Raw genomic sequence first — 11,424 nt, forward strand, 5'->3', positions numbered from 1 at the left:
CTCAAGAGGACTGGAGGCTGCTGGGTGTGCGGAGTTCTGCTGGGTGTGCAGACTGTGACCTGGGATGTGTGGGTACTGCTCAGTACACCCCACACCCCAGGGCCATTCTCACCCAGAAACCACCTGCCACAAAAATGGGGGCTGAGCCACCACCCGGGGGACAGTGTCTACTCTCCAGGGGACCAGGTCTAGAGGACAGAGGGGACAGAGGGGCCCCAGCCCAGGGTGGGGGCGGGGTGGAGGGCACCCTCCATGAGGAGGGGCGCCCACCCGAGAAGGAGGGGACACCGTGCTGAGTTTCCTCCCTGAGGATGTAGGTCAGCAGCCTGGTTCCCGTGCAGGCGGCCAGGCTGGGCCTCGGGGCGGGGCGGGCGGGTAGCCAGCTCCCCTGGGAGGAGAGCTGGGCCAGGACAGGGGCTCTAAGAGGAGCAGGGTGGGGAGTCAGTGGGACAGGGGCCGCCCCTCAGGGACAAACAGGGCCAGCTAGGGCCAGGGTCACACTTGGGGCTGGAAGACACAGTCCCCACATTCCTTGGGCCTGGACGGGGACAGGAAGAGCATGGGCGGCCATGCTTTCTGAGGCCGAAGTACATCCCACAGCCATGTGTCCCCGTGTGGTCCTGGTCCAGCCTGTCCTTCCGGGAGTCTTTCTCTTCTCCTCTGTGTAATGGAGTGAAAATGCTCCATGTCCAGTCCGCTGGCCTTGCACGGGGGGCTCCTAAGGAGAGCTCGGCCCAGGTTTCTCCCCTTCCCCAAGGATGAAGGCGGCTGCCTGCCTGTCCGAGCAGCTTCTCCTCTCCCCACTGAGCGCCCTGCGGGTCCCTCAGCCCAGCGGGTCCCAGGGAGCCTGCCCCAGGCCACGGCCCGTGCTGGCTGCTGCAGGAGACTCAGCGATGGGCCGCCATGGAGCTTGTCCTCCAGGGTACGGACACCTGTCCTTTCATCTGTCCCCTCACCGCCTGCCTTGCTGGTCCCTGCTGCCCAGATGACCACACTGTCACAGACCTCACTGACTCATAGTCAGTCCTGGTGGCATCCAAGTCAGGCCTTTGTCAGAACAGGGAAAAGGAAACTTAAACTTCTCCGTGAGGGTGTGACGTTTGGGCAGAGCAGTTCACGGGTGTCACGAGTGGCCAGTGTTCAGGAAGGGGTGAGACCCAACTCTGCTGACACCGTGGTTCCCAGGGGCTCTGATTGTATATAAGGCTCCTGGTGCTTGAAGAGCTTCAGGTAGGAGGCTACAGGCTGTGACCGAGCACAGAAACAGAAGACTCAGAGCCAGGGACGGTGAAGAAACTGACTCATGGAGGCCAGCACAGCGCCCAGGACCAGGTACCATGCTACAGGGGAGCGGGGCAGTGGGAGCTAGGACAGGGGCGGGACGGTGGGGAGAGGCCGTGACCCAGTCCGACTTCGGGCAGAGGGCCAGGTCTTCATTGAGGCTCTGAGCATCTTGCATTGCTCCTGGGGGGAGACCCTGAATTCCCTGGGAGCCCCCAGCGGGGGTCAGAGGGGGAGGACTCGTGGCTCCAGCAGAGATGTGGGGTGCAGAAGGAAGGGGTGTGTAGGGAGGAGAGGAGCTCTGGGCAGTCCCAGAAGGAGCCCCGTGTCTTCGGGCTTCTCCCGCCTTTGACCGTAGATGTCTGTTGGATGAAATCACCTTCAATGAGAACTTCATGAATCAGAAAAGGCCTCGTAAGACCTACCTGTGCTACGAGGTGGAGATCCTGGATGGTGACGCTAGGGTCCCTCTGGACGAGAACAAGGGCTTCGTGCACAACAAGGTGACTGACCAGCCTGCCCGCAGCAGGCAGGGCCTCCCTATCGTGGGACACTCAGGGTAGTAGGTTGTCAGTTGCACACAGGATGTCCCACAGCTCTCTCACCTCTGGTTCCTGCTGTTGCTACCGCTGCTCTGCTTGGAATCAGGTGAGGACCCTTGCTGTGTGATTGGCAGCTTTGAGCCACATGTCAGAAGCCAGTCACAGCAATCCAGGGCCTGGTACCTCCAGCCCAATGTCACCCCAGGCTCTAGGACTCGGCTACTCCTCTCCTGCTGTGCCTCTGGGGAGGGGTTGGGACAGAGGGAAAGGCATCTGGGCAAGGGGCCAGGTTCTTCCCCGGATTCTGCCCGGGGTAAGGCTCTGGCTAGAGAGCCCGACCTCTTCCTCAGTCACTATGGACTTAGGCGGGCCTGACAGGACCCCTGCCCACTGCTTGAGAGATCTTGCCAAGGGCGCTGATCCCTGCAACCCCACTTCCAGCTGTCCTTAACACAATGACGCCCCTCAGCCTTGGGCTCAGCACAGGGTGAGGCCCAGAGTAGAAGCTTGTAGAAGTTTTGGTGCACATGTTGGGTGGGGTAGAGGAGGAGCTGGAGAGCAGGGTGAATCGCTCCAGGGAGGAAACACCCACTTCCATGGCAGGAGGCCAGCGTGGGAGCTTCCCTGGCCTCTGCTCTGCAGGGCTGGACTAGGTGAGGCTCCTGAAGGCCCCACCTTGGGCACAAAATAAGAGGAGCTCCAGAAAACTCAGAAATCAAGATGAGTCACATTTTAAGGCAATAGTTTAAAAATCAAAATTAACACAATTCTATGATGAAAGAAATATCAACATTTGCATGAAGACTGATCAGTTTCAGTGCAGAGCCACAGGGAGCTGAGGGCCAATAACAAGACATCACTGCTCACCGAGCTTTTTGTAAAACACTGATACTGTGTCTCTCATGGAGTTTTGCGTTACTTTGGATCATATAAATACTGCATTGAAATATTATTCACTTGGTGCTGAGGCTTGTCCCCGCTCTAGTTTAGCGCTGGAGGCCAGTGCCTCACCCACCTGCCTACTCCGGCTTCGTCTTCCCCCCAACCCCATCCACTTTTCTTCCTCTTCTATGTAGGGTGCTAACCAACCAGGGAAGCCCTGCCATGCGGAGCTCTACTTCCTGGACCAGATCCATTCTTGGAATCTGGACCGGGGGCTGCACTACAGGCTCACCTGTTTCATCTCCTGGACCCCCTGTCATATCTGTGCCCAGAAGCTGGCTACTTTCCTGGGGGAGAACAGCCACGTGAGCCTGCACATCTTCGCCTCCCGCATCCATAGCTTCCCCGGTTATGAGGCTGGGCTGCTCACACTGCAGGCGGCTGGGGCCCAAATTGCCATCATGACCTCTAAGGGTCAGCATGGGTCTCCTGGGGGCGGGGCGGTGGCAGGGAGAGGCCTGTGGGAAGTTGCTAGAAAGGGGAGGGAAGGGTGGGAATCCCTGGTGGAGAGGCCTTTGTGTGCTGCCTGAGAGGTGATGCTAGACTCTGGAAGGAGTCTATGGGAAGAGAGAGTTCAGGGGAACAGAGCTGGTTCGGGGAGGGGAAGAAGGGGAGTGGATGGATATGCAAGAAGGACTAGGGGACTTCCAGAAGGGAGAATTGGGCTAGCTCAAATTCCAGGTGCAAGAAAGAGTTGGAGGGGTAAGCTATTGAGTCCCCAGGAGGAAGGAGAGAGGAGGAAGTGAAATTATGATGGGGAAAGTCTGTTCTGAACAGTCATTTCAGCCCTGTGGCCCCAACCCTTCCCCAGACTGGAGCTCACCTTTCTCTTCCCTGTTCCATCTCAGAGTTTGAGCACTGCTGGGAAACATTTGTTGACCACCAGGGAAGAGCATTTCAGCCCTGGGTTGGGCTGGAAGAAGAGAGTCAACATCTATGTAAGAAGCTGCAGGCGATTCTCCAGGTGAGAGTTCCTTCCTGCTGCTTCCCTAGACCTCCTCCATCCTCTCCTCTCCTCTCCTCTCCCTGTGCCTTTTTCCTCCTCTCAGAGCCTCCTTTGGGTGACGTGCTCCCCCCTGGGGCGCCAGCTCCATCCTTTCCTTCCCTTCTCATGCAGTCCCTCTACTTTCTCACTTGCTGTGTCCCTCCTTCCTTCCCCATCTTTGTAACACTCCCCAGACCTCCTCTCGGTTTTTGTTTCATCTTCCAACTGTCTCACTCCCTGCTCCTGTCCTAGGCACAGCAAAACTGAAGGATGGACGTCAACCTCTCGAAAGAAGTCAGGAGACCTCTGTTGAACAGCAGAATAAAAAAGCTTCTTTTGAGAAATATAAACATGCCATTTGCTACCGTCTCCAGATTGATCCAAAGAAACCAGTGAAAGGCAAATGGCTCATAAGAAATAGTTTTTAAAAAAAACAATCTGGGTAGATTTACTTTTCATTCAAATCTATATTAGGGTAGATTTACTTTTCATTCAAATCTATATTATGTTCCAAATCTACATCAGTAAGATTCTATTCATTATTATCAGAATAGTTTTTGATTTTTAGAGAAATGGATATTTTAATTGATTTTAAATCCAAAGCAATAAAATGAAATATTAAGAATCTTCCACTAAATTTTTTTCCTCAGTAAATGTATCATGAACTACAAGTAGTTTATTAAAAGTTGCAAACATTCAGATGCCTTTCTCTTTTGTAGTGGATCTGATTCATGGTGGAGTGGAGGTATACTGGTCACACTAATTGCTGATGGAGTGAGTAAAAATCAGCTAAATCTTGTAGGAAGGGAATCTAGGATTCAAAAATCTATAGTAGGGCTTCCCTGGTGGCGCAGTGGTTGAGAATCTGCCTGCTGATGCAGGCGACAGGGGTTCATGCCCCAGTCTGGGAAGATCCCACATGCTGCGGAGTGGCTGGGCCCGTGAGCCATGGCTGCTGAGCCTGCGCGTCCAGAGCCTGTGCTCCGCAACGGGAGAGGCCACAACAGTGAGAGGTCCGCGTACTGCAAAAAAAAAAATCTACAGTATACACTAATGATGAAAAATCTGAAAGTGAAATTAAGAAAACATTCCCATTTACCACTGCAACAAAAAGAATAAAATATCTAGGAATAAACCTACCTAAGTAGACAAAAGACCTGTGTGAAGAAAATTATAAGACACTGATGAAATAAAGATGATACAAATAGATGGAGAGATATACCATGTTCTTGGATTGGAAGAATCAACATTGTGAAAACGACTATACTACCCAAAGCAAACTACAGGTTCAATGCAATCCCTATCAAACTACCACTGGCATTTTTCACAGAACTAGAACAAAAAAATCTCACAATTTGTATGGACACACAAAAGACCCTGAATAGCCAAAGCTATCTTGAGAAAGAAAAACGGAGCTGGAGGAATCAGGCTCTCTGACTTCAAACTATACTGCAAAGCCACAGTAATCAAGACAGTACGGTACTGGCACAAAAACAGAAAGATAGATCAATGGAACAGGATAGAAAGCCCAGAGATAAACCCATGCACATATGGTCACCTTATCTTTGATAAAGGAGACAAGAATATACAGTGGAGAAAAGAGAACCTCTTCAATAAGTGGTGCTGGGAAAACTGGACAGCTACATGTAAAAGAATGAATTTAGAACACTCCCTAACACCATACACAAAAATAAACTCAAAATGAATTAGAGACCTAAATGTTAAGACTGGACACTATAACACTCTTAGAGGAAAATGTAGGAAGAACAATCTTTGACATAAATTACAGCAAGATCTTTTTTGATCCACCTCCTAGAGTAATGGAAATAAAAACAAAAATAAACAAATGGGACCTAATGAAACTTAAAAGGTTTTGCACAGCAAAGGAAACCATAAACAAGATGAAAAGACAACCCTCAGAATGGGAGAAAATATTTGCTAACGATTCAACGGACAAAGGATTAATCTCCAAAATATATAAACAGCCCATGCAGCTCAATATTGAAGAAACAAACAACCCAATCCAAAAATGGGCAGAAGACCTAAATAGACATTTCTCCAAAGAAGACATACAGATGGCCAAAAGCACATGAAAAGCTGCTCAACATCACTAATTATTAGAGAAATGCAAATCAAAACTACAATGAGGTATCACCTCACACCAGTTAGAATGGGCGTCATCAGAAAATCTACAAACAACAAATGCTCGAGAGGGTGTGGAGAAAAGGGAACCCTGTTGCACTGTTGTTGGTGGGAATGCAAATTAGTACAGCCACTATGGAGAACAGTATGGAGGTTCCTTAAAAAACTAAAAATAGAATTACCATATGATCCAGCAATCCCACTACTAGACATATACCCAGAGAAAACCATAATTCAAAAAGACACATGCACACCAATGTTCATTGCAGCACTATTTACAATAGCCAGGTCATGGAAGCAACCTAAATGCCCATCGACAGACGAATGGATAAAGAAGATATTGTACATATATACAGTGGAATATTACTCAGCCATAAAAAGGAACGAAATTGAATCATTTGTTGAGATGTGGATGGATCTAGAGACTGTCATACAGAGTGAAGTAAGTCAGAGAGAGAAAAACAAATATCATATATTAACGCATGTATGTGGAACCTAGAAAAATGGTACAGATGAACTGGTTTGCAGGGCAGAAGTTGAGACACAGATGTAGAGAACAAAGGTATGGACACCAAGGGGGAAAAGCCACGGGGGGGTGGGCATGGTGGTGTGCTGAATTGCCAATTGGGATTGAGATGTATACACTGATGTGCCTAAAATTGATGACTAATAAGAACTTACTGTATAAAATAAATAAATAAAATTAAATTAAAAAATTAAAAAAAATAATAACTACAAAAAGGTATCACCTCACACTGGTCAGAATGGTCATCATTAAAAAGCCTACAAACAATAAATGGTGGAGAGAGTGTGCAGAAAAGGGAATCCTCCTACACTGTTGATAGGAATGTAAATTGGTGCAGCCACTATGGAGAATGGTATGGAGGTTCCTTAAAAAGCTATATGATCGGGCTTTCCTGGTGGCTCATTGGTTGAGAGTCCGCCTGCTGATGCAGGGGACACGGGTTCGTGCCCGGTCCGGGAAGATCCCACATGCCGCAGAGCGGCTGGGCCCGTTAGCCATGGCCGTTGAGCCTGCACGTCCGGAGCCTGTGCTCTGCAACGGGAGAGGCCACAACAGTGAGAGGCCTGCGTACCGCAAAAAAAAAAAAAAAAAAAAAAAAAACTATATGATCCAGCAATCCCATTCCTGGGCATATATCTGGAGAAAATTCTAATTCAAATTAGATACATGCACCCCAATGTTCATAGAAGCACTATTTACAATAGCCAAGGCATGGAAACAACCTAAATGGACAGATAAATGGATAATACACACACACACACACACACACACACACACACACACACACACACAATGGAATACCACTCAACCGTAAAAAGGAATGAAATAATGCCATTTGCATCAACTTGGGTGGACCTAGAGATTATCAAACTAAATGAAGTAAGTCAGACAGAGAAAGACAAATATCATATGATATCACTTATATGTGGAATGTAAAATATGATAAAAATGAACTTATTTGCAAAACAGAAACAGACTCACAGACAGAGAAAACAAACTTATGGTTACCAAAGGGGAAAGGGGAAGGGAGGGATAAATTAGGAGTTTGGGATCAGCAGATACAAACTACTGTATATAAAATAGATAAACAACAAGGTCTTACTGTATAGCACAGAGAATTATACCTTTAAAAAAAGAATATACTTTTAAAAATTGTGGTATAATACACATATAACATAAAATTTACCTCAAGAATACACTTTTATTTTTCATCTCTGAATGATGTCCCTTGAATATCTCATTTATTCATCTTTGATGGCTCTCCTTTATTTTTTAACATGATATTTAACTTTTCAAATGTGCCTGGATGTTTGTGAGCCCAGAACTCTGGATGGGGGTCCCAGACCCCTAGCAGTTCGGCACCCCCTTGCTCAGCAGTGCTGTGTGCAGGAAGCAGGTGTGACTTACATGTGTATTCAGATGTCACTGGGTCTATGAACATACCAGGCTGTTGTGGAATTTTTTTTTTTTTTTTTTTTTTTGCAGTACACGGGCCTTTCACTGTTGTGGCCTCTGCCGCTGCGGAACACAGGCTCCGGACGCGCAGGCTCAGCGGCCATGGCCCACGGACCCAGCTGCTCCGCGGCATGTGGGATCTTCCCAGACCGGGGCACGAACCCATGTCCCCTGCATCGGCAGGCGGACTCTCAACCACTGCGCCACCAGGGAAGCCCATGTTGTGGGATTTTTAATTGCCATTTTCAATATCATTAAATATGATCTCATCTATGTAATTAAAACTAAATTTAAAAATTAGGAAAAAAAAAGAAAGAAAATTGTCAGAGCAGCCATATCTGAGAGGTATCACCTGGGTCCTGGGGTTTTCATTCTCCTGCTATATGATGACCCAGCTCAGCTGGATGCCTGCAGTCCCCTGGGCTGGACCCTGTGGTCACCCTTGACTCTCTCGTCCCTTCCTCCACATTCTTGCTGTTTCTGCCTATGGTTTTTGTCTTTGGTGCTGTGGGCCCTTGAATGTGTGCAATCATATAACCTGGGAGCTGACCCTTGGTCATCATGACACTCCTGTGTTATAAACTTAGGACTTAATCTGAAGCAGAAATAAGTGAAAATAAGCAACACTTACTGAGTGCTGACTGTCCACTACATTCTCATCCTCATGCCTGAACAGGAATGAGTGGCTCACTTAAACCTCCACCCAGCCCAGCAGTGAAGATCAGTTCCTCACCTCTACTGCACAGGTGAGGAAACTGAGGGTCTCAGGGTCAGAGGTAACAAAGCAGAGGTGGTCTGAACCAGTTGGCACCTCTTAGCCCACGTGCTTGAACACTTTGCCTGGGATGATTAAAGAAAGTCTGAAATCAATAGCCAAGATTTTTTTAATATAAAGATTTATGCAATTTTACAAGAAATATCCTTATCTAGATACAATAAAATTTTTTTTAAAAAGCTTCCTTGTAAAGGAAGAAGTGGTTATACAGTTTCCTGTTAGGAAACTATTACTTTTCAGAAAGGAAGTCAATTTGTCCTTGAATTTCACAGACAGAACTTTCCAAAATCTACAATCAAAATCACTCCCATTGCAAAGTATAAGTGCACCACTAAAATGCCTTTTTTAAAGTTTAATTACATATTCAATACAGAAATTCTTTTATTGATAAGATTTAAATATGATACTATGTGAACACCAGGTGCTCACTCCCCAACTTAAGAAATAGACACAGAACAGCCCGTCACCGCCCTCCCCCCATCTCCCTCCAGCTATAAAATTCAGGAAAATCAATCATGCTTGACTTCTAGCTCAGAAGTAAGTCTAGCAACATTTCTTGTGTTTCTTCTGCCTGATTTTTCTTCTGCCCAATATATTTACAACAAAGATGATAGAGTATAGCTGTCAAAGTCATGGGCTGTGGGTACAGATTTCCTGGGTTCAACTCCCGGCAACTCTTCCTCCTAGCTGTGGACCTCAGCTGAGTGACTAACCCCCTCTGTGCCTCAGCACTAGGTGCAGGGTAGGAAAAGGATTAAATGGATGAGTATAGGCACAGCCCTGGGAACTGGGCATGCCTCTGGTCCCCAGGTCATGAACTGTACTGTGCTTGAAACCATACTGTGCCCTCAAGTTGGAGTCCTGCTTTTCCTCCCATAGCATGTCATAAACATTTCCTCAAGTCTTAAAGATTCATCATAAATATATAACATTCAAATGTAGAAACAAATGCATCAATATTCAAAAGGCCATATAATGTTCTATGTGTGGATATTTCCTGATTTATTTGATCCAAGCAACACCCCCAGTGGAGCACATTAAGGTAGTTTCCAAATTTTTGGTATTGTCAATAAAGCAGCTAGGCTTCCTTTGTATTTGCCTAGTTAATCCATGTTGGGGAAAAATTTATCAGGTATTGTGAACAAGCTCAGAGGTATGTTAATAAAGAAATGCTTTATAGGCCATACATTTTATCATTTATACCCAATTGTCACACAAGCATTGTATATACACTTTTAGCAGTAGACCTAAAGCAAACAGTGATAAATCATGAGTAACTACACTCTGATAACTTCACTAGGTAATTTTCTTTTCCTCCTAAACATCAGGGCAAAAGTGTGATTAACACAATAACTTTCATAAATACAGACTTCAATGAACAGAACTAGAATTTCATATCTATTGAAACATAAACCTGCCATCACATTCTGCCTTAGTGGATTTCTCCTTTCTAGAAGTTGCCGAAATATCAAGATTCCTACACATGCCAGGAGACAGTCTTTCCCATTCACCTGATAAGGCTGCTCAGAACACAAGAATCTCCAATTTCTGGAGGGACCAGGCAGAGAGAAAAAAAGAATATTTCAATTTTTCTTACAGAGGTGTAATTTATCCAATTGCTCTAAGTCATAAGTAGCTTGAGGGGAAGGGCTTCTCTATGTCTGGAAAACACAGATCAAAACGAGTAATAGGGCTTCCCTGGTGGCGCAGTGGTTGAAAGTCTGCCTGCCAATGCAGGGGACACGGGTTCAAGCCCTGGACTGGGAAGATCCCACATGCCGCAGAGAAGCTGGGCCCGTGAGCCACAGCTGCTGAGCCTGCGTGTCTGGAGCCTGTGCTCCGCAACGAGAGAGGCCGCGTTGGTGAGAGGCCCGCGCACCGCGATGAAGAGTGGCCCCCACTCGCCACAACTAGAGAAAGCCCTCACACAGAAACGAAGACCCAACACAGTCAATAAATAAATAAATAAATTTATAAAAACCAAACCAAAACAAACAAACAAAAAACCAGTAATAATCTGCAGTCAATTAAGCCTACCATGCTCTTTTCCCCAGTGTACAATGGCTGCAAACAGCAGCCTCCTTGGTAGTGTATGCAGCCTGTTGCCTGTATGTGTTCCCCTAAGGGACCTTAGAGATAGCCCTTTCCAGTGGACATTCATGACTGGCATGCTGTGCCCAATCTAGGCTCCAGACAGGGATATGCACAGTCTTTTGAAAGACCAAGGGCACAGTGGCCAGGGCCCCCATTGGCCAAGTCATAATGTCCATCTGCCCCAAGCTGCAGAACAAGGATCATGTGACTGAGGCCCTATGCAGGGCCAAGTTCAAGTTCCCTGGCCGCCAGAAGATCCACATCTCAAAGGAGTGGGGATTTACTAAGTTTAATGCGAATGAATTTGAAAACATGGTAGCAGAAAAGCAGCTCATCCCGGATGGCTGTGGAGTCAAATATATCCCTAATTGTGGCTCCCTGGATAAATGATGGGCCCTGCACTCATGAGAGCCTTGGCACTGTCTCTTCCTTACTCATGCCCACCAACGAATCCTACTTTCCCGTCCAAAAAAAAAAAAAAAAGTAATAAAAAACCCATAAACAGGGCTTCCCTGGTGGCGCAGTGGTTGAGAGTCCGCCTGCCAATGCAGGGGACATGGGTTTGTGCCCCGGTCCAGGAAGATCCCACATGCCGTGGAGCGGCTGGGCCCGTGAGCCATGGCTGCTGAGCCTGCGCGCCTGGAGCCTGTGTTCCGCAGCGGGAGAGCCCACAACAGTGAGA

At 47.3% G+C, this 11,424-nt stretch overlaps 1 protein-coding gene across 1 annotated transcript; it reads left to right on the plus strand.

Moving 5' to 3' along the window:
• Window positions 1-758: 758 nt before the first annotated feature.
• On the plus strand, window positions 759-11,132 carry LOC307060384 (DNA dC->dU-editing enzyme APOBEC-3A-like; the record flags this gene model as incomplete). Its single annotated transcript, XM_079714905.1, has 5 exons — window positions 759-922; window positions 1,640-1,784; window positions 2,900-3,179; window positions 3,614-3,729; window positions 10,929-11,132. 5 exons carry the CDS (start codon window positions 759-761, stop codon window positions 11,130-11,132), a joined length of 909 nt encoding a protein of 302 aa, XP_079571031.1.
• Between the last annotated feature and the right edge of the window lie 292 nt (window positions 11,133-11,424).

This window comes from Hyperoodon ampullatus (assembly GCF_949752795.1).
Source record: "Hyperoodon ampullatus genome assembly, chromosome: 11".
Taxonomy (NCBI): Eukaryota; Metazoa; Chordata; class Mammalia; order Artiodactyla; family Ziphiidae; genus Hyperoodon; species Hyperoodon ampullatus.